At 43.9% G+C, this 23,457-nt stretch overlaps 1 protein-coding gene across 2 annotated transcripts in view; it reads right to left on the reverse strand.

The window, feature by feature from the left end:
• tpst1 (tyrosylprotein sulfotransferase 1) overlaps positions 1 to 23,457 on the reverse strand; it is a 45,545-nt gene that overhangs the window by 16,269 nt on the left and 5,819 nt on the right. For both annotated transcript variants that reach the window (XM_071529905.1, XM_071529904.1), the window contains exons 2-3: positions 14,991 to 16,020; positions 745 to 943 (exon numbers count right to left, since the gene is read on the reverse strand). In XM_071529905.1, coding sequence (XP_071386006.1) covers positions 745 to 943; positions 14,991 to 15,847 — 1,056 coding nt within the window. In that variant the 5' untranslated portion in view covers positions 15,848 to 16,020. The remainder of the gene's footprint in view (positions 1 to 744; positions 944 to 14,990; positions 16,021 to 23,457) is intronic.

The raw sequence follows: 23,457 nt of genomic DNA on the forward strand, positions 1-23,457 counted from the left end.
TCTCACTTGTTCACAGTTATTATACGAATATCTCGAAATGAATGCGGTGTGGTGATGATTTATTGATGCTGACATGCTACATATAGCACCTTTAACCCGCTCACTTCAACACACTGGGTGACTGCCGATCTTGGTACCGGTATAGCATCAGACCGAGGCCTATACATAGAGACCTCGGGAGACAAAAATAAACGAGTGAATTACGTCCTCTATGGCTCAGACACATGAAATCCAAAGAGCAGCGCTGCAGAGCTTGTCACCTGATAGCTCAGCTTGAGGAAAAGGGATTTAATAAAACATATTCTGGGCCAAAAATAGCATATGCCTTCCCAAGTTCTGAGGACGGCTTGACGTCTGGCAAGGGCATCGCTACCGGAGCAGAGAGATGCAAACACACACATACACGGAAATAAGAGTCATATAATAGTTAGAAGCTTATAATTATTGTTATTATTATTATTTGTAATAGTAGTACTAGTAATAGCAGTATTACTAATAGAAAAGATCAGGGTTGAAAAGAGCATGGAGCTCAGTCAACTTTCCTAGGATAAATAGTTAAATATATATACACAATATATTGTTCTTATTATTGTGGTATTGTTGTTTGTCAGTTGCTCCATCCAGTTACATCATATTTAGCATTGATGATTTCCCAGACTGCATTTAATATGGCAATCATTCTTGCTTTGGCAGTGATTGGGAGTTCTCCGAAATCTCGTGGCAGCAGTGATGTCATGTACTCACCCTTCTGGTGTTGTCCAGGACCTTGGGGTCGGGGCGGCCGTAGTTGGGGGGGTTGGCGTGGGGGTCGTACCCCAGCCTGGACAGCATGGGGGCGATGACGGCCATGTCCCGCAGCACGTCGGCCGGGATCTTGCCCACCCACTTGGACAAGGCCTCCACGTTGACCGGCTTGATGACCTGGTCTGTGGACCGCTCCACCCTGGCAAGGCAACAACAAACACAGGCATTTCAAAAAAAAAAAAAAAAAAAAAAATGAAGCATTCTAACAGATGTTTTACAAAGGTATTACAGAGCAGAGGATTCCAAAACAAAGGATTTAAAAACTATAATTTCTAAGCAGTAGGGATGGTACGATATGCTTATCTCACGATACGCATATCGCAATATGGGGTTCAGGATTTAATACAACCATGATACAATGTAATAAATAAAAGTTCAATGACACCAAAGTCTGACTGTGCAGAATTATGTTCTATTACTGAGCCACAAATCTTTCTAGCAAAGGCATTGGCTTGCTAGAATGTAAACAACAATTTAAAAATGTCATTATTACAAAGTGCAAATAATAGAATTTGGATGGAGAGCTTGTGAAACTGATGGGCAAGCCGCCTCATTTGTGATTACAGCAGAATAACATGGAGCTAATATCACATTTCATTTTTCTGCCCTACGGTACGCATCTTCACATTTTTGTATCGTGATATATTGAAATTTGGATATATGGTCCCATCCCTACTGATGTGCTGTTGTTAGTACAAAGTTGGGCTGGGCAATATATCGATATTATATACAGACTAGATATCGTCTTAGATTTTGGATATCGTAATATCGTGATATGGCATAAGTGTCTTTTCCTGGTTTTAAAGGCTGCATTACAGTAAAGTGATGTCATTTTCTGAACTTACCAGACTGTTCTAGCTGTTCTATTATTTGCCTTTACCCACTTAGTCATTATATCCACATTACTGATGATTATTTATCAAAAATCTCATTGTGTAAATATTTTGTGAAAGCACCAATAGTCATCCCTACAATACTGATATCGAGGTATTTGGTCAAAAATATTGTGATATTTAATTTTGTCCATATCGCCCGGCCCTAGTACAAAGTGTGGGGAAAGTGCATCATTTCAATTGGTGATTGGATCAGTGATCAGCCAATCACACTAACCGGTAATTAGAATCGCCCGCCCCAAAAATGTATTGGTGCGTCTCTAGTGTTATAGAATTTTAGTATAAGCAGAGAATTAACTTTATTTCTTAAAGCGTACACATGTAACTTTGAGCCTTACACCCACAGCTGACTGAAGCAGTTAACACATGTCTGACAGCATACCATTAGCATTCGCAATCAGTGCTTTCACAGCGTTAGCATCATTAGCGCAGCTTGTCCCCAGACCGGCCCCGGCTTACAGCAGACCGGCCCCCTTCTCTTAGCTCGGCTCGCGGTAGGCATCTAATTGGCTGTAATTGGATCATGAGACGCTATTAAAGATGGCTTCCCGGCCTTCCTCTCCCAGCTGGCCCCTGTTAAACGCGCTGAATGAATGACCTGTCGCCGCATCGGTTCGTTTTCCTGCCGCCGTGCGTCACATTTCATATGATTTCCCCCCCCCCCCGTCCGTGATGAGACGCGGCATCCGGGCTCTGGCTGTCCTCTCCCCTTTAAAGGAATAGTTCACCCAAAAATTAAAATTCTGTCATCCACTCCCCCTCATGCCAGTTGAAACACAGGTGAAGTTTGTCCATATAACACACAGGGAGGCTGCAGCACAACTCCATAGCAGCCTTCTCCAAAACAACTGAAGTCAGTGGGGACCAGTTCTTCAGATTTCCAAAAAGATCTACAGTATATTTACACCATCATTTAGTGCAAATCTTAACTACAGCTGATTGATTTGCAACAAATAATGGTGTATAGGTCTTTCTATTCACAGTGTGATTGTTTGGCTGTTTTTGTTTTGGAACTCTAAAGAACAGGTCCCCATTGACTTCAGTTGTTTTGGAGAAGGCTGCTACCAAGTTGTGCTGGCAAACCTCCCTGTGTGTTATATGGACTAACAAATTTCACCTGTGTTTCATTTGGCATGAGGGTGAGTAGATGATGACAGAATTTTCATTTTTGGGTCAACTATTCCTTTAAGATTTCTAGAGCTTCTACCTGGACTTTTCCTCTAGCAGCTAGGAGCAATTTTAAAAATGAATCTACCATTACGTCACACCCGCGTAAATTATTCATCATCAGAAATTAAATATGCAACAAGCAGGGTGGGGGTGGGGGGTGGGGGGGCTGGCATTGCTGGACTGCAGCTATTGTTTTCGGGAAAGAGCAAAGTTTACCGTTTGTTAGCAGCAGCAGACCTTTGATGTCGGTTAGATCTCGGATGAGGTAGCAGAGGACCAGCCACTTATTCTAGAGATCTACCTGACAAACCGAGGCACACCTCGACAAACTAGGAGCAGATTGGGAGAACAGTGGAGGTGTGTTTGGGTGAAAAAACGGTTGAACGCATTACACCCATTTGGGAAAGACGAGGAGCTGCATACACACCCACATGCACGCAGGCATGCAGCCCCCATTGCTTTGTACCACAGTCAGTTCATATGGTAAACAGATCACAAAAGATAGACAGAGAGACTGGAGTGGAAATCTACAATGCCATGGTCATATCTTAGCTTCAACTGCGTGTGTGTGTGTGTGTGTGTGTGAGTGTGTCAAAGTGTTCCGCTGACTGTACTTTGCGAGTTAGAACAGGGTCAGCATGACATGATAAGCGTCCATGCACAGATACACACGCTGTACTCGTCAGAGAACGTATTCTATTATGATAAGTAATGTGACATTTCATCTTGTTCAGGCCATCAGGCCATTTCAACCAATATGTGTTTATCTACACAAGACCGGGTGATAGGTGGGTGTAAAAAATGGATGGCAAGTTCTATGCTGCTTCAGTACATCAAAATTTCTACTGAATGATGTAGATGCTCCTTCTGCACAGCTGGTGTAAATGATCTGCCTTGGATGAAATGCCATATTAAGTTTAAGAGGATCAAATTTGCTTATTGTGTATGTGTGTGTGTTCATGTATGCATGATGGATCAGACGGTTACATAATATCATGGTATCTTGCAGGTCTCAAAAAGCCACATTTAAGAGTTTAAGACTTTTACTGCTGCCTGGAATCCAATTTAATACCAATAAAAAAAAAAAAAAACAAAGGAACAAAGCTGGCAAAAACCAAATTATTGTGACAGAACACAGCTAAGCAACATTGTGAAACTATAATTGGGCAGAATGAGAAAAAGGACAACAGGAAATTAAATGTTAAGTGGAAAAAATAAAACTTCTAATAACTGGAGTTACGACATTTTAATCTTCTCTTAATTAACTTAAGATAATTTATTTTAAGACTTTTCAGACTTTCAGACTTTTTTAGGACCCCTGGAAACCGTAAATATCAATTTGTCTCAACCCAATGTGAAAAATAAATTGACGTATGATGAGATTAAAAGGAACGTTTCTCCATTCAGACTTAATGGATTCCACTGGTTTTAATCTTTTGTACTTACAATTGCATAAATATATCTAGGTGTGACTGCTGACTGCAGTTTTTATTTTACCCTCTAGTTTGATCAGATGCTCCCAATGACTTTTCATTTATCTGGCAAACTTTCTTCCTCACTTATCTACTTTACATTGGGACATGGGAAATTCAGAGGGCGCCTATAGCCTCATTCGCAAGGGAATGGTATTATGTGGGGACCTCATGTAATTACTGAATTAACCCCCAACCTCTGTGATTCATGAAACCCATTCACACAGGGTTTCAAATTCACCAGAGTCCAGGATATGTTTATTTATTGTGTTTATTTACTCTTTATTTAACCAGACAAGCCCTATTCAGAAAGTTACAGACATGACAGCACATGATGACCTTTCAAAAGTAGGTATACATCTTTATATATAGTACAGGAAATCAATGCAAACAAAGGAGTGTGCAATATGGTGTGTGGGAAAGGATACAAAGGGAATATGCAAGAATGTGCTAACAGTGATGGGGAAACAATGAGCACTTCTGTAAATGAAGGCAGAAGTCTTACTAACATGTCATTTCCTGGTATTAATGTTCTATAAAGTATAATGTGTAGTATTAATAACAGCTTAAAATGAATGTTGAATTGTTTTGTTGAAATTACTAAATACGTTTTTTACCTACATACATGCATTTACATACCTACTTTTGAAACTTAGTATTAACAAGTAATACAGAAGTTTAAAATACTGAACAGGAGAGAGAGAGGGAGAGAGAGGGAGAGAGAGAGAGAGAGAGAGAGAGAGAGAGAGAGAGAGAGAGAGAGAGAGAGAGAGAGAGAGAGAGAGAGAGAGAGAGAGAGAGAGAGAGAGAGAGAGAGAGAGAGAGAGAGAGAGATGGTGCTAGTAGTGGTAGAGTACAATTAAAAGGCATGGGCATCACCACACTAAAAGCACTGACACCGATTCATCTTCCCAAGGTCTGACAATTGCTTTAAACTCATTAAGAGTCGTCAGTTACTTTTAGTTTCAAGTCTTTCTGCGGGCTCACTCCATGCAGTGCGGGGCAGAGATGATGAAGCCCTTCTTCCCAAACTCTGTAAGAGCTTTGGTGACAGTCAGCAAAAATAAATCCTGACTAATACAGGCGCATAAATACAAGCCTTCCCAGAATGGCCTTATAAATAAAGATAGAGCAGGGGACAGAGCAAACGCATGGACAGAGACGCCCTAGCATCCAAGATACAATGATGCGTCAGGGATTTACAATTTGCAAACAAATCTCGAAGCACCGTGATGCAACGACCAACCTTTCCCTAAACTGAAAAGAAAGGCAATGTTTGTTTCTGAAATAAGACCCTAGTGTCACTCTCAATCGTTTTCAATGTGTGGCTTAAAAAAAGAAAAGACAACTGTATAAGGTCAAGATTTTACAATTTGTCACTTCGTGATTTCGCAAAGCAAAACTTGGTTCGTGCCGAAAAACGCTTTCAACACCTTCCTCTGTAGATTGCACTACTGCTTTCATTATTGACAAGAGGAAGATGGAGATTCCACATTTAGAAGAAACCACAAACAAGTAGTATAATCAGGTCAAAAGTAGTATTACCAGATGTCTGTCTTCACCAAAACACAGTAGGTAATTCACACAGAAACCTTTGCTTTACAAATAGCAGACATGGCAGACTCGCATGGAATTAAAATCACAGACAATCTCAGCAATTATAAATCACTGGACGTCTCCAGGTAATATGAGTCCCATGCGAATGGGGATCAAGTCAACACACACAAAAAAATACTTCTGGCAAAATGACAATGGCAGCTTATGAATTCACTCCGATGCTTTATTTTCTTTCCCCCAGGCTAGTTGTATTAAGCGCTCTTGCGCTCTTGCATTCTTGCTGAAAAGCCTCTTCTGCTGTGCTGAAACCAAAAAAAAAAAAAAAAGCCAATTCTCTTTATCCTTCTGGCCGTTACCATCTCTCATTCAGGTTGCTTTCTCTCTCCCCCCACACAGCACTACGGTCTATTTACCGTCTGCACTCGGGCCTCTCCATCTCCTGTGCTGCCTGCCTGACTGTATACCTCAATATGGCAATTCACTTTCCCTAATCCATTTACTTTGCAATTGAATCTTTACACTGTACGGGTATAGTCTCCTGCATGATTAATAGAGTGAGCTGGTTTTGTCATCTCAGGAGGACGGTGGAGATGGTTTCTGAGAGGCGGGCCGCGATCCAAATATCCACTCTCGGATAAATGGGCAGGGAATCGCTTTAGGTAACTCCATCAAGGGCCGAGAGGCTGCTAAGTGTCGACGTGGAACATAAACTGATATAGACAAAGACGGAGCCTCGTGAACGCAGCTCAGCTTGACCGTTCATCTCGGGTGCGAGCGATCTTCTCCTCGATTGAAGAATTGAAGACGACCAGAACACGCACCAAAACAAATCGAGGGATTTGACACACAAAAAAAAAATGGGTCATTTCCTTGTTGGCAGTCATCTCAAACGACGACAGCCAATGCTTCACTTTTCTGCTGTCGCCACGGCCGTCAGATGGCAATGGCAGACTGTGTTTAATGAGCAGATGCTAATTGGTATGAATATTTAAAACAGCGTCCACACTCCTCAGAGGGGCATCTGCATCTGCGCTGCATAGATTAAAGGGAAAAAAAAAAAAAACAACCTTTCAACCTGGCTGCTCCGGAGGGCCGGTGAGGAAAGTTTCTGGTGAACTCCAGATGTCCTTGCTGAGTTTTAACATCCATGTTAATAATCCCCGCTCCTACTTTTGTGTCAGTAAGGCTGAAAGCTGCTCTAGGCAAGAGTTTTATGTAAAAACACACCCGACTTATCAAACTAAATCACAAACCGAGAGAGTGCCCCATCCATCCTAATTGAGACACCACAGATTCACCCTATTTGTCCAAATTATTATTTGCTACTCGTCTGGCTTATGAGGGCAACTTCTGGGCTAAAATATTAATATGAATGTTTGACTTTGAATAATACTCTCCTTTAAAAAAGGAGTGTTTGGAGTGGTACCATGGCTCAAGGCCAGATACCGACCAACAGTACTATAAAGGAGCACAAAGCGAGGCAGACAATACACGGACACGACTATTCAGCCTTTATGTCTCCTCTTATCACGCTAACAATTTTTTTGCACCCAAAGCCAGAGAGCAAACGAGGCAGAGACACTTCTCTTCTCGGCTTCGAATGCGACAAAAACCTTTCCGCAGGTCACATGACCACTTCCCTTCAAGCTCATGCTCTTAATGGCCTCTAGCTTGTCAATTATTCATCGCCGGGCCTCCTCTACCCACGGCGGTGTTCTGTATCACCAATGGTTGATAAGGGAGAATAGGATAGAGACATCAAGATCGCAAATAGGGGAGAGAGTTAGGGAGGAGGGATGGAAGGAGCTCCCTGCTCTGGGATAAGTAATGGAGCGGGTCTCCCGGCTAGGCGAGGCCTCCACTAAATCAAGGCCAAGTAATTGATGTTAATGCTAAGAGGAGGTCCCGCTCGGGGGCCTGGCTGTCCGCTGATTGAGATTTCCATGCAGATAGAGACCTGAAGCCCCGGGATGGTAGAGAGGGAGGAGTGCCGGTGGTTTTAGTGGGCAAGAAGAGGCATTTTGTGCCAGGTGTCATGGGGGTTGGCTTTAATGCACTGTGGGCAAAGTACTTGAGGAGGTAGGGAACCAATGTTCACGATGGTAAAAATGCAGCTGCATCGCCCTGAAGGCTACATGTACCTTAGATAAAATCATATCAGGGCCCATTTAGGGATGAGGTATGATGGTGGACAAAAGCCTATAAGAGCACAGGGAGATGGCGTGCTGCGATGAAAGATTTTATTTGTTTTTGCTAGTCAGCCCTGATCTAGAAAGCAGCTTTTGTCCACCTGCTATTTCTGAACAGGTAGAGAATGGAGGTGGAACTTGGAAGCAAATGCCACATGATTGAAAACCACTGGTATAAAACAACCAGCTAAGGTAATCTCTCAACCAGATTGTGATTCTTTGTGATATCCACTGTTTCTTCTCAAAGCTTCTTGGACTGTGCCTGCTTTGCTTTGAATTGTCTGATGTGGGCACCCCAGTCTCGGAACCCATCGTCTATCGGTCTGACGACGATTAGACTCTGGGGGCGACGGCCAATATTTCGGGGTTTCCGGTGGAGCCAGCGGACATCCGGGCCAAGACTTCCTCTTCCGTGCGCTGGTCATTGTTTACAGTCCGATTAGCAACTTGAGACGCGAGAATGGAGTCGGAGTTGAGAGACGACGTCTCATATGCAGATATCTGTTTATAGAGATTCGCCGAAATGTCGTCTGGACCTAAAACACCTACAAAAAAGTATCGATGTTTGCGTATTGTGTGGAGAAATGTTCGACTCTCACGTCTCAAGTTGCTAATCGGACTGTAAACGATGACTGGCACACGGAAGAGGAAGTCTTGGCCCGGATGAGACCGATAGACGATGGGTTCCGAGATTGTGGACACGCTGGACGACGCATTATCTCCAGCCTCTATCTTCAGCTCGGCTCAGAGGGCTCTGGTTAAGGTCCCCATTTATTAATATTTGATGGGAATCAATGTGTTGAGGGGTGATGTGCACACTAAATGGCCAGAGGGTCATGTCTGGATGCCGAGGAGCTCTTGTCACGCCGTTTTCCCCGAGCAGACTCTTAGTCTCGCTCTCTCAGCCTCGCGTTCTCTTTGCATTTCAAATGTTCTGGCATTCTGCAGTTGTGCTAGAAAAGAGTTAAGTTCAGCATTCAGGACTGTCTCGTTCAACCAGCGAGGCTAAACAAAGCTTTCTACTGGTTGGACACAGCTGAAGGTGAACGAGTGTTTTGAGAGGTTGGCGACGCAAGGACGTTTTGCTCTTTCTGGGAACCCAAGGGTCCTTGCAGTTGAGTCGTGGCCCTCCAGTGTTGTAGCGCCATGGCTGAAGAGCACTTGAGAGTCTCCACGGTATCTTGGCTTGAAGCACGACATGCCTGGCAGCATCTTAAGCCGAGCGTTTGAGTTTTTCCCCCTGGTTTACAGGATTTATCATCAAGTCGCCGAAGCTTTTATATGTAGACTTGAAATGTATATTTTGCTCTATTTATGAAAGGATTACGTCTTCATAAAAAAAGGATACACCGTTTAAAGAAATAGAAACTGACTGAAACCTTATACACTCTGAAAACTGAAAAAATGAATGAGATGGTGTGCACATTTGTAATTCTGACTGCTCATTACAAGGCTGGAAAAGCATATTAAAAAAAATATTGAATCTATTGGTCCCATTACAGGTACTATGTAAATATGTGATGTTAGAAGTTACGAAAAGGACTTCTAGTTTATTACATCTTTTGTAGAGTTTTGAAGCTTCCTAGCGTGATCACAGTAGTGCTATCACAACTTCAATCAATAAAGAGCAAACCAGGAAGCCAGACAGACAGCTGCAGTAACAACAAGGGATTAGAATGAAAGATGGGCTGGAAAAATCCAATGCGCCACACACAGCAGCTCCTTCGTTCACCATCCTTCCCATGCCTCCCCCGGGTGTAAAAAGGATCTCTGCCAATTAATGAGGTAGTCGGAGTGAGTTGCAGTCTGCAGTGTCCTGTTGTGGTGGATTCCTTGGAGGAGTCTGCAGACTGGCTCTATAGATGACCTCCATTAACACGATGAACCAGTCAATACTACTCATTTCCTCAAATCTCTCATCAGGCTAAGGAGGATGGCTGTGGTGATACTGTGACTACTGGTTGGTAGAAACTAGCGACAGATGAATGTGAACGGTCTTCATATAGCTTCCATAATGTGATTATATAAGATAGTGGGATGTTGGTTATGTCTGTTGCCATTGAATGATGACCAGACACTCATGCAATCATATGGAAGACCGAACAAGTTATGTTTTGTACCTGTTTTTCTCAGCATATATGCAGACCAAGCATGACCATTTCACTTTCATTTTGCCAAAATATAATTCATAATCATATGTTGGGAAACGTAATCTTGACATTACGCTTTACTCTAGGTGGCTACACCTATTTGGATACGAGTTAGGCTAGCTAGCTACATATGGAGACAAAAAAAATAACATTGAAAGGGATATGTTCCTCCACCAAGTATTATTTTTGGAGACTATAGAGACTATGAGAACCAACATCTTGCATCAATGGCAGACTGGCCATCTGGAGTACCGGGAGTTTTCCTGGTGGTGAACGAAATGATAGTTTTGTAGTGCTACTGTAGACTGGCCGGCCAGCTCCACAGAAGTGTGTGGGGGGAGATCATAAGTTCATCACAGCTCAGGAGTCCATCCCCCCCCTCCCCACCAACTTTACTTACATTCTACTTTTCATACGCTGCAAAAACAGTTAGCCTACCTGAGGCAGATGTGACCAAATGCCACAAACTGATTCATTTATTTGGTCGCACATGATAGGCATCAGTTCTGCTAACATCAACGTGCAGCAGCATAATGTTGCCACATAGCTGGTATTCTAGCTATTATGCTGCCTTCAAATACTGTCGCAAACAGGTCATTGCAGCGGCAAAAATAATACGATTCAGCTGGGAAAAGGTCGTATCACATAAGCACACACAATTCTGATCACTGCCCATCATTGAGACACAATGCTCATGCTTATCATTGATACAATACTGTGTCATCACATTGAGGCTGTGAAAAGATTTCATATTCACAAAGTCGCCTCATGTTGCCCTGGGCTGTGGTGATGGAATATCAGTGCAGTCTACTAATCACGGTTCCCATGACAGAAGTTCAGCACACTTAATATGCAACAATACGCTTAAATTTAATTCTAAACTGATAACTATGGTCAACTAATGTAAGCTAGGAGCCCTATTTTAGAGCCAGAGTGGGTCCATGACCTGAAAATGTTACAAACATGTAATATATCTGAAGTAGCCTAATAAATATGATATCTTAGATATAAACACAGCCTCCCTGCTAACAGCCATTCTTACTATCTGTTAAATCAATAATTTCCCCCTGCCCAGTTCTTTTTACTTGTTACTTTCATTTGACTGTAATGTTTTTGTTCATATTGGGATCCTGTGGAATGGTGACTCCATAGAGCTGATTGATGCGGAGACAGGCCTTTTATAGGATTCGACAGCCTAATTTAACCTGCTCCGGAGCAGGTTAGCTGTGCAGCATAGGTTACCATGGTGATCTACCCCGGTTAAAAGTGAGCCACCTTCATGAGACTGAAAAGCCAGGCTTAAACCCAAATTTAGCTTGCTAACCCACTAAACTGGCCTCGTGAGACAGGCCCCTGGTGATTTGATCAAGTAGGTGTATATATATCGGGAAATGAAATGTCTAGCCACTGCGTTGGCTGAACAATTATCCTTAATTTTCCATTTCTGTATATTGGGAATGCTCAATTTCAGGCAGGTTGCACAATAATCTAAAGACAAGTCTTTCCTAATTTACTTAATTTAGTGAACAAACACTTAAGCGGACGGATAAAACTCCTCTGATGAAAACATGTAAAAACACATTGACACCAATACAGTCCTCTGCTTTCTATCCACCAAGTAGACGTGGAGTCGTATGTGATCTGATATACAGTGAAAGGGCAAGCATCTAAGTGAATTAAACTCACTTATCCAGATTCAAAAGACCAAACCAATCTCAAACACAATTCATTGTTGAAATCATAAAATACAATAGCAGTCAAGCATGCTCAGTTGGCTATATGTCTCTTTTAATTTTGGGTTTTACAAGATATGTGGGTTCCAGTCGATCTGGCTCCGGTTGCCTTGTCTAACTCATTCTCTGGTCCTCTGCCAGTCCCATGACCTCATCTGCGACCATGATTCTAGGGCCTGGCAACAGTTTCCAGGTCACAGGTCAAATAAAAACTCTTTCTTACCATTCTCATGCAAAACTATAGCAATGCAAGAATGCTGCAAGCTAGACAGTTGGCTAGCCTGCAGTTATCCATTCTGAAGAGGTCAGCGACTTCATTGTTGTGCCTGTTATTACCAGACTTAAAATGGTGAAGTGGGTCATTTCGGCTAAGCTTCGCGGTCTGGTCGTTGGATATTATCTATAGGTTTATGACTCAGGTCAATCTCCTCTTTATCTAGCTGTGCAGCAGGGTGGCCTAGGGGTTAGAAAGACCATCCTGCAACTACAAGACCCAGGTTCAAGCCCCCGGGTCAGCAAACATCTGCCCTGCTGAAGTGCCCTTGAGCAACAAACTGAATCCCTGCACTCTGACCTCACCGGAGGAGGGCAAGAGAATAGATCATTTCCCTACAAGGATCAGCTAATATCTGATGAATGTTTGTTGGGTGCCTTTGTGAAAATGAACACTTTGCTCAACTTGGGTTCATTTGCTTTGGAGATCTGCTGCTCATCCTCTCTAATTCTTCATCTGCTGCCTCTTTGTTCTACAAATGATTTCTGCTCGGCTCTAAACACTAAGCTCACAGACTGAGGAGAGGCAAAGCGTGCAACACAAGAAGGAAAACGGAAGGAAAGAGAAATGAAACCGAGATGAAATATGTAATCAATTAGAATATTCCACCGAATGAAAGAAATCCACCCTCACTTTGGAGGAAAGGGAGAGAAGGGGGATGAGTTGGGTGGGAGGAGTATAGTGGAGAGAAACTGCAGTTAGAGGGAAAACTGCTCAATGGATGTTAGTCGTAAGCTTTTTAATAAAAACCATGAGCCTCCTCATACGCAGACAATAACAAAACCTGATCCAAATGTCTACGGGGGATGTGGAGCGTGCTCTAGTGCTACGTGGCAGGAAGTGGGTGGTAACAGAGGAGGGAAGACGGAGGTATGGAATGGGGTTGCACCCCTTCGGCGTTTCCTCAACGACTTCCAGAGGCCAACTTCCCCAAATCACAGAAACCAAAACAACTCTTGACACCGGGCAGGGCCATTAGGAAAACCTGCTTACAGTACAGTAGTGGAGACGTAGTGATGAGGGGATTTATTTTGGCTCGTGTGTTTCAAGTGACTAATGAGCGGGTTTCTCACCTTGCCCTAGCACTAGGACGTTTAATTCCCAAATGAAATGTAATGATCGAAAGTCTGGAGGCTTTGTGAAAACATACGGGACGGATATATTTCAAGGCCAAGAGCTGCCCACCTATATTTCAGGCCTCCAGAAACTGAGATTAGATAAAAAAGTGTTACCATTAGACTCCACCTAACGCTAGATACATTACTTATCTACATGCAATTTTCCCTTCTCCTTGTTTTCTCTTCCCTCTAGGCTTAGTAGTTACAAGGCAGGCAGACATGGGCAAGCCCAGGCTCATTTCTGTTGCAGTGGGAATGCGATATATGCTCTGGACCAGTTCACCACGCATATCTTTTGAGCCTGGCACAAATCAGAAGCGCTTACTGAACACCAAATATTTATTCAACCGCCATTACCTCAGCAACGAGCTATTTAGCAGATACGCAGCTGTAGAGGAAGTATCTTGCGAGAACGAGGTTTCCGGACAAATCGCTGCCTCATTATCAGGGTCAACGGGGATATATTTATTATGACTCATGACAGCGGACAGCCTCCAGACACTAAAGTCAAAAGGCCTGCATTCCTGAGGGGTAAAAGTATCCAAAATGGTGAGGAACCTTTTCCGAAAAAATGAGCTGTCAATGACCAACAGCGTGACCCAGATTACCACAGTGATGCATGGTGTTTCTCCATGTCCTCATTGGTAATATGCCTAACCCTTTTACAGTACTGGAAGTAACTGAATGGCGTATAAGCTTGTTTTAGACATAGCACAGACAAGACGTCATTGACTCCTGTTTTACATGGTAGTTACTCGCCCCTAAAACAACAAGTAATGAAGAGCAAGAAAGAGCAGCAATTTCAGTGTGAGGGAATTGCTTAAAGAGATGTAACAGATGTAACATATGTGATAGGGCTGAGCGATTTTGAAAAAATATCTAATTGCGATTATTTTGACTGATATTGCAATTGAGATATGATTTGCGATATTAGAGGGAATGATAATTTTTACATCATTATTCTCATTTTCATTGAAAAACATATTAAAATGATTATGGTGTGATTTTTGCAGGGATCTGTACCAAACAAAGATGTTTTCTTAAGTCTGTAGAATATGACGTGTAGGCCAGGACATCTCTGCAGCACCACAATATTTCATTTAAAATGGTATTTTGACACACATTTCGCCTTTAACAAATATTGCGCCTCCTGCGTTTTGAAAATTGCAGTAGGCCATATTGCGATTTTGATAAAATTTCGATTAATTGTTCAGCCCTAGTATATGGGCTCATTTGCTGGTTTAAATGGTTACAATTAAATTGTAGTGACTACAAAAGTTCAACTAAACACTGACAAAGTCAGTCCCCAGTTTCCAACTTATTAAATGGAGCAGTTTTTCTGGTATCACAAATTTGAACATTGGTTCTCTGGTCTCTAGCTATGGCGGGCTTGTTAATTTTCAAAAGTATTGACTGAACTGTCCATGTTCATGTTTAATGCACATGTTTTTCTACAGAGTATTTCCCCACATCAATTCAAACTATCATCGACACTACAAGATATCATAAGGAGATGGAGAAGGCTTATTTATAACCCTGCTACAACTTATACCTCTCAAAGCCTCAACAAACAAAATGTCAGAGCTTGGGGTTGAGGTTGAGGCTACGGCTGAGTGTCGGCAAGACTTACTTGGATAGGGATACTCCTCCAGCTTTCCCAATGAGCTCCTCGTGGTGGAGCACAGCGTCATTCCAAGGAATGTTGAGGAATTTCAGCAGCGTCCTCATCCACTTCTCGGGATGGAGGACCAACTGTTCGTAGTGCACGGGCAGGCACTTATCAGCCGCCTCCAGGCATTGAGTGTACATGGTCTCTATGGCCCGATTCCACTTGGTTAGGCAGTCCCGGTAGCTGCCCAGGTCGAAGCCGGCGATGGTCACCTTCCGCGAGATCATGGAGTGGACCGAGGCCCGGCCGTCGCGGATCATGAGCACAAACTTGGCACGGGGGAAGATCTTGGCCAGGTAGGAAAGCGACTTGAGCGCGAAAGGGTCCTTGTTGCAGAGGAAGTTGGCCGGCTCGCCGTGCTTGACGATGATCTCGAGCAGGAAGGCCTGCATGGCGGCGTCTAGCACCTCGTCCGTCACGCCGGCCTCGTCCAGGCGCATCTTCTCCCGGCCCGAGCGGCTCCACATCTGCTTCATGGCCAGGATGCGCGGGATGACGCGGGTCTCCTCGCCGCAGCGCACCTCCGGGTGGGCGTCCAGCATGGCCCGCATGAGCGTGGTCCCGCTGCGGGGCACGCCGCCGATGAAGACGAGCGGCATGTCCTTGTTGTAAACGAAAGGCGTGCTAAGGTTCTGGCCCGTCCGCAGGGTGGTCCGCATGCTGCCTCCCAGCGCCGACAGGGGCAGGACCCCGCCCGGCTGGCTGCGCTCCTCGATGCGATGGTGGCACTCCATAGCGTGGCGGCCCAGGTAAAAGACCGTGACGGAGCTGATGACCAGGCAGGCCACCAGCAAGTTCTGTTTCAGCTTGCCTATCATCGCGCAGACGGGAAGAGGACAGTGTCACCACGGGGGCAATTTAGGAGGAGGGGTGGGAAGAAGGGGCGGAGGGGTAATTGCGGCTCCCTCCCTTCAAGGTTGCTTGCTGGGAACCAGGCGTGGATCGCGCTCCCTGGTGCACAGCAGTCGTTGAGTCCCCAGCTCCATGAGGCCTGGAGGGTGGCACAAAACAGAGGGACATAGTTAGCTCTAATTATACAGCAGCACTGCAGCGTTCATCCAGTAAAGTTAAAAGTGAAACTTGCTCAAAACTCCTCCAACACCAACTCGTGCCAGATTATTTTTAAAACGAATTCATGTGACAGACGTCAGGCAACGAGACACTCAGCTGTCATTATCGTATTCACATCTAAAGCCTCTCAGAACCAATCTACAGAGGAGAAACTTGTCTTTGAGTCAGTAATCACCACATTCCCTCCAGCTGACAGACCTTTTGATCTCAGGCCAACACCACTGTTCAACTCCGGAGCAGAAAAAAAACAAGCCTCGTGTCACGAAGTTGACATAAAACTGCTTCAGACACAATTATGACAATGGAGTTGCCACCGGACCAAGTGAATAAACTCCGTCCCGCAGAGGTTCTAGGAGAGTCAGAAGACGCACTGGGCAGACATTCAGCCCACTACAGGATAAGTGAGTAAGACTCTCTGCTGACAAGAAATTGAGAGTGTGAAAAAAAGCGCAGCTCTACATATGCATTTAGTCAGAGGATAGCTCTATTTTTCATCCTGTGTGACACTGTTTTGTCTTTTTTATTCTCTGGTAGCACATAGATCATCCGTTGCATAAACATGGCGTTTAGCCTTTACCCTCTAATTTGGACATGGGCAAGCACACAAACTTGCCCTTCTGAAGACAGAGCGGTGTGTTCTTGTACGTAACGCACTCACACACACTGCACATAAAGCCTACACACCGCAGTGCGCTGGCTGACAGCTTCCCCGCTGCTGCTGCTGCTGCTGCTGCTGGAAGTAAGTGCCGCAGGCTGAATACAGCTTATTTTGTCGGGAGGTTTTCTATGCGCTGGCTGGCTGTCTCTCCCACCACAGTCACGCTTCTGAACATATGGCCTGGCTGGGGAGGGGGGGGGGGGGGGGGGGCAAAGAAGCCACAGCAGGTCAATGCACAGCTGAAGTCCCGGTGCTGCACGGCTGCAGACGAACGACCAGTCTTCATACGTGCAGAGGAAAAAGAAGGGCTTCTTCCTCCTTACTTGCAAGCTCCCCACAGTAAGGGGTTGATTGTGACTGGAGATTAGGGCTAAGCCTATACGAACTAATGAAAACCTCTTCCTAACCACATATGCACTTTGCACTTTAGTTTCTCATTCGGTTAACTTGAATTGAAACTTGAAACGGGGAGTGGGTGGGGAGTTTTTGTTCCAAAATAGAGTACGGGCCAGAAAGTGAGTTTTGAAAGCCAGAAACCTGGCCAATAGGGCTGCAACTAACGATTATTTTCATTGTCGATTAACCTGTTGATTATTTTCTCGATAAATCGATTAGTTGTTTGGTCTATAAAATGTCAGAAGATGGTGAAAAATGTGGATCAGTGTTTCCCAAAGCCCAAGATGACGTCCTCAAATGTCTTGTTTTGTCCACAACCCAAAGATATTCAGTTTACTGTCATAGAGGAGGAAAGAAACCAGAAAATATTCACATTTAAGAAGCTGGAAACAGAATTTTGACGATTCATTTAATAGTTGACAATTAATCGATTAATCGATTAATCGTTGCAGCTCTACTGGCCACGTAGGCTAATCGTTGAGTCATTGGTATTGATCAATAACCTTAACCCCCCACAGATATAATATGGTCATTTTAGTAAAAATCTTACTTGCTTGCACCTTAACCTTATTGCTCCGGAAATTCCAGAATCAGATTGCCTCCGATAGTTAGGTAAACAATGCAAATCCAGTCACGTTATCGGATCTGCCGAGTGCGAGTGCGTCCCACATCATCGTGAGCATCTTGGCTAACAGGCTCTGTCAGCATTGTGCTGAGGCAGGGCCACAGCAGTGACTCTGACATCACTATGTGACACGGCGCTGTTCATCACGGCATAGCAATGAACCCAGTGCAGCCGACTCCGACTCAATGATGTCTGGGAGGCTGTTTGGATGAGTCTTAACCTCCATCACCTGGCAATGAGCTGCACTACAGTAGAACTACAGCAGAATGTCACACACTTATGTTCCTATGCATAGAGTACCAGGTACATGCTTACCTTGCATAGGGTGGCAGTCCCACACACACACACACACACAAAGTGTTTATAATGCAGCAGGAATACACATCTTACATAATGGGAAAGTGCTGACACATACACACACACCTCAGAAAATTCATTTATATTTATGGCATCGGTCTCTCCGCGGGCCAACGTGCCGGGAGCCATGAGATGAGGCAAAGATGCTGTCGTCCTCTCCGACTCGCTCCCTCGTTCTAACGTTCAAAGCTTTAAGTACAGACTCGGTTCACCATTAGCGAAGACGTTATTGCAGAGCGGCGTCCGGTGACCTAGGAGCGTGAGGATGGAGGAACCCCCCCCCCCCCCCCGGATTCTAGATCCCCGAGGTCTTCACGCGGCAGGCTATGTTTAGAAACTCCTTTCTGCCTGGAGAAGCGGAGAGGCGACTTCAGCTGCTGACGGAGGTGGAAATCAACAATTTCCATCCCTGCAGAGCCCGGCCCTAACGAAACCACACACTGGCTGAGGAAGCACAAGACTTGAAGAGGGGAATATAAGATGAAAATAAATGAGGAAACAAAAGCCAACGCCAGTCCGCAAATATGTGTGGACTGGAGGTTTAGATAATTATGGCACCTCAGGAAGACATGAAGGAGCTTTACTAAATAGTACAAAGCTATTATTACATCAGCGTCATCTCTATAATGGTTAGCCTTTTATGCAAAATCATCCAGTCAGTGCTGTCCACCTCCGATATGATGGAAACTAGGGCTGGGCGATAATTCGATATTATTGTTTATCGTCTTTCAGTGGAATCATATGGTGATGATATGAAGATATTTTGATATCGTGACACACATTTCTGCTGTCCGAATTGATGATGACAAGCAAATTTTACTTAAAAACTCTCATAAAATGAGGTATGTTAGGAATAGTATTTGAAAATTTCAGTTTTGTTTGACACCACACCTAACATTACCATTCGGTTCAATGAGATGAACATTAATTTGATTATTTAACATGATTTTGCATACATGAACCATATCGTGATATATACTGATATCGAGAAAAATCCTTATGATTATCATGATAATGATTTCAACCATATCGCCCAGCCCTAATGGAAGTAATGCAATTTGTTTGATTACATATTTATTATACAATTGATTAATATTACACTGGTTGTCTATGGGAAGATCTTAACATGAACTGTTTCTAATGTGACATTTTTATTGGATTTTTATCAAGTACACATTACCATTATTATCTTTATTATTATCCAGGGTTTCAGTGTAGTTTTAGTGTCCCATGGTCTAAATGCTGTTTGAAAATGCTGGAGGAAATACTTAATACTTCAAACTTTTGGGAATTTTGTAATATGCAATATTTGTTTAAGGCAAAATGTGTGTCAAAAAACCATTTTAAATGAAATATTGTGGTGCTGCAGAGATGTCCTGGCCTACACATCATATTCTACAGACTTAAGAAAACATCTTTGTTTGGTACAGATCCCCGCAAAAATCACACCATAATCATTTTAATACGTTTTTCAATGAAAATGAGAATAATGACGTAAAAATGATCATTCCCTCTAATATCGCAAATCGTATCGCAATTGCAATATCAGTCAAAATAATCGCAATTAGATATTTTTTCAAAGTTGTTCAGCCCTAGTATCTAGTGATTTCAGAGTAGTAGGGGTTGCATGTATATAAAGTATATCACCGTAATGCAAAACTGATATAAGAGTTGATTGTACAATTGCCTTCCTGTTTACAAGAGTAAACCATGATCTTTATCTGTAGTGAGCCCAGTCTAATGCTCAGTTTCGTTTTGAGCTCAAATACGTGCGTTTTAAATGACAGCTTTTCATCTAGCCAGATACCTAGATATTTGTATGAGGCTCCAACCTATGTAGAACAAGAGATTTTGCTCCATCTATCCATATTTGAACCTGTCTGTGTCCAAATATTTTTACCCAGGTCTGGACAAAACCAGGCCAAGTCCATTAAGCTCTCTCCCACCCGTTGCCCCTTTGACACCATGTTGCCAACCGCTTCTCAGTGGGGCTATTCACAACTGTAGAAGCCAAGTGGCTGTCGTTTCGTCTAAGCAAACTCCCTCCGCTGTCAGGTCATTACACAAGCGAGCGGCATTACACAACAAAACATTACACCTAATGCATTGCCTTGCATTAGACTGAGCTGCAGCTGCATACTTCCAAAGTGCCTCCCTCTCCTGCTATTACTGCACAAAAAACGATAAATACAAATGTTCTGACAATGTTAATTTCTTTCCTGTCGTATGGCTGGGCTTTGTCTTTTTTATTTCAGCCCACCCACGCAATCTCACACCTCTGTGTCTTCTCCTCGGTGACTCAGTGTTGAAGGGAGAGGGGGGGGGAAGCCACAAAGCAAGCCGGGCTGCCAACACCTTTAGTCTATTAGTGGGAGTACGAGTGGGGGCCTGCTGTTTCTCCCAAGGCTGCCTTAACTGCCCTGCAAGGGAAAAAAAAAAAATCCACCCTTGGATACTCTCGCGCTGTTAGATATCATCAATTTGTGATGTTCAATGCATTCCGGGAGTTTTTTTTTAACCTCTATTTAACCAGGTAAGTCCCATTGAGATGATAAAATCTCTTAAGCAGCGGCACAGAATGCAGACAGACATGACAGAGTATAACAAACAAAAAGTACAAAGTACACAATGCTTCGATGGATTTCTTCCTGGAAGTCGGTGCAAAAAATGATGAAGCCTAAGTCGCCAGCAAACAACAAATGGGCCCAGAAATGCGGGGTGCATTGCCAAAAGCAGTGGAATTTTCCCTTAGTTATTATCTAGCAGTCCCATGCTTGGCGCTGTTGATGTTTTGGCTAAATACAAGGCTCTACAAGTGAGGAAAATGGAAAAGTATACAAGGGCTCTAGCTCCAGGAGGACCTTCAGAGGTAAAGCGTTCCGATGGCAGACCCGATGCGGTGAATAACTGCGGTCGAGCTCCGGCTCCGGACCGGTGTCTCGTTACACCTTTCGCCGGGCCTGAAATAAAGGATGTGTTTGTGTTAAATTAATTGAGGCTCTTCTCTCTCTCCCGTTACTGATACCGTATCCTCCCTCGCAGGATATTTCTCCATTGATCTGTTAGCGGAGGCGGCCCGAGGCCCCGGGCTGCTCTCGGCGGAGCGACGGTGAAACCGGACCGCGTCGACACTTAATAACGAGGGAGGCTCCGCGTGTGAAGGGGGGGGGGGGGGGGGGGCGGGGGGCTGGCGAAAACGGGAGAAAGAAGAGCAGGAGAGCAGTTTTTGAGAACGATTCTTCCACTGCTCGAGTCGTTCCGGTTCCGACATTTTCTGAATTTTTTTCTACTGTTCCAATAATTAGTGGGTGAAGTCTCACTACATCTGGCGTAGCAAAGGGAAATCGACTGGGGTTTTTTTCTCACTTTGCGAGCTCTTATGAGAGACTGGCAGGATTCAAATAAACCAAGTTTAGAACGCTTCACTTCCATATTTATCAGCGTAATCTAAGTTCTTGAAATAAAGTACAAACACTTTCACTCTAATTACATATACAACTACTTCCTTCTTCCCATTTCCTGTAATGTAGCATCTAGAAACCATGACATCAGCGGGTATGAAGATTTTTATCAAATACAGCAAACCAAAGCCTACATTAGGGCTGCCCATTTCGTAAGCGCATAACTGTATTTCTCAATGTTAGCCTCCCTCCACAATTAATAATCATTATTACTATAACTTAATTTAATTTAGAATGTGTTCTGCTAACCCCAACATTGCTCCACTACTCACAGCAAGCGCAATCCAACACTGGTAAGACTGGATAAACCCACTGATGACTGAAATGCAAACCTACTCCCCCGTTCTTTGGAAACACTTTGGTTACACACTAGATGATGTCAGACATGCACAGATGCCAGGCAGATTGCAGACTTTGCCTCAAGAGTTATTGCTGCACCTCAAAGTAATACTACCAGTCTATTCAAAGACCATCACTAAAACCAGGACCATGAGTGCAATGAAGACCAAGGTTGCTGCGATGTCCTTGTCCTCTCCCTGCTACACTAATGGGACTGCTGAAGCGTAGATATATTGGTTTTCTGATATATCTGGCTGATATTGGCCTTTTATAAAATTTCAGATATCAGCCAGTCAGTGTTGTCACCCTGCCTTGTATGGGATTCAAAGGAGAGTTTTAGTGTCCCATGATGGTCTAAATGCTGGCCGAGAAGCTTTTCCACCCTGACAAGAATGAAATTATGGTAAAAATATTGAATACTGGCACAAAATATTGGCTACTGGCAACTTCAATCCAAAAATATCGGCCCTGGTATCGACCCATATTGGTCGATTCTCAACCTTTTTCATATCAAGGACCCCTAATTTAGTCCATATTAGAGCCACAGACCCCCATTTGATGAGATCTGAAACAAATTTTATTGTCACATATGATTTTGTCAAGAATCCCATGGCTATCTGTATTGTAGGTAGAGAGATAACAGAGAAACTATGATCACAACAGTCATTCTTCTACATTCTCTAATTGTGTTAACTTCTTGTAAATGAAATAACGGTGAAGTTTAACAAGTCATCAATTTGCTGGGGACCCCCTGGAACCCCCTCAAGGACCCCTGGTGGTCCCCGGACCCCACGTTGAGAACCACTGCCCTACTGTAAAGTGAGCCTCTCAAATTTTTTTCTGAAATTCATTGAGACCAGTGATCAAGGTTAGCAATCATGACCGTATCATTAGACAAGATCACCACTGTAGCCATGATGGTGCAGTTCTGATAATGAGTTTGAAAACCGATCCAGGCTTCATTTAGTAGACCAGTGATCTGGCACATTCCTAAACGTCCCCGCACAGCAGCTGGATCAATCGGCGACAATTAACCTGGGCGCGACCTTTGCCCCCGCCCCCCCCCCCAGCAGGACCTACCGTAAATCACACGGTACGAACAAAGATCATTCAACCTCAAGAGGGAGAACCGACGCTCCGCTTAGCATCTCGGTGTACAGTCACGACGAACTAATCCGCCGTGTGAATCTCTGCTTCTTAAACATGCCTACCGTTCCCCTGCCTCCAGGCATTATCTGCAGGGATTACAGGACAAATAAACTAGGGATGAGGGCAAATATAGTCCTCCTCCCCCCCGTTATTTATACAAACCTTGTGTCAACCTTGGGTTCCCGGGGGGGTGGGGGGGGATTTCATTTGCTTATGCACCTGTCACACTGTTTACAACCTGCAGGGAGCTGGTTTGTGTGGTCAGAATAGACGGTGAATAGAAGAAAAATACTCTGACGTTTCTTCAGACAAGTAAAAACCCGGCCCCTATGGTTAGACTCATCTACTTTAAGGTTTGTTTAAACACTGGGC

The sequence above is a fragment of the Centroberyx affinis genome, unplaced genomic scaffold (genome assembly GCF_046629955.1).
Source record: "Centroberyx affinis isolate AG114_WGS23_722 - 3 ecotype Tasmania unplaced genomic scaffold, CSIRO-AGI_Caff_v1 ptg001849l_1, whole genome shotgun sequence".
Taxonomy (NCBI): Eukaryota; Metazoa; Chordata; class Actinopteri; order Beryciformes; family Berycidae; genus Centroberyx; species Centroberyx affinis.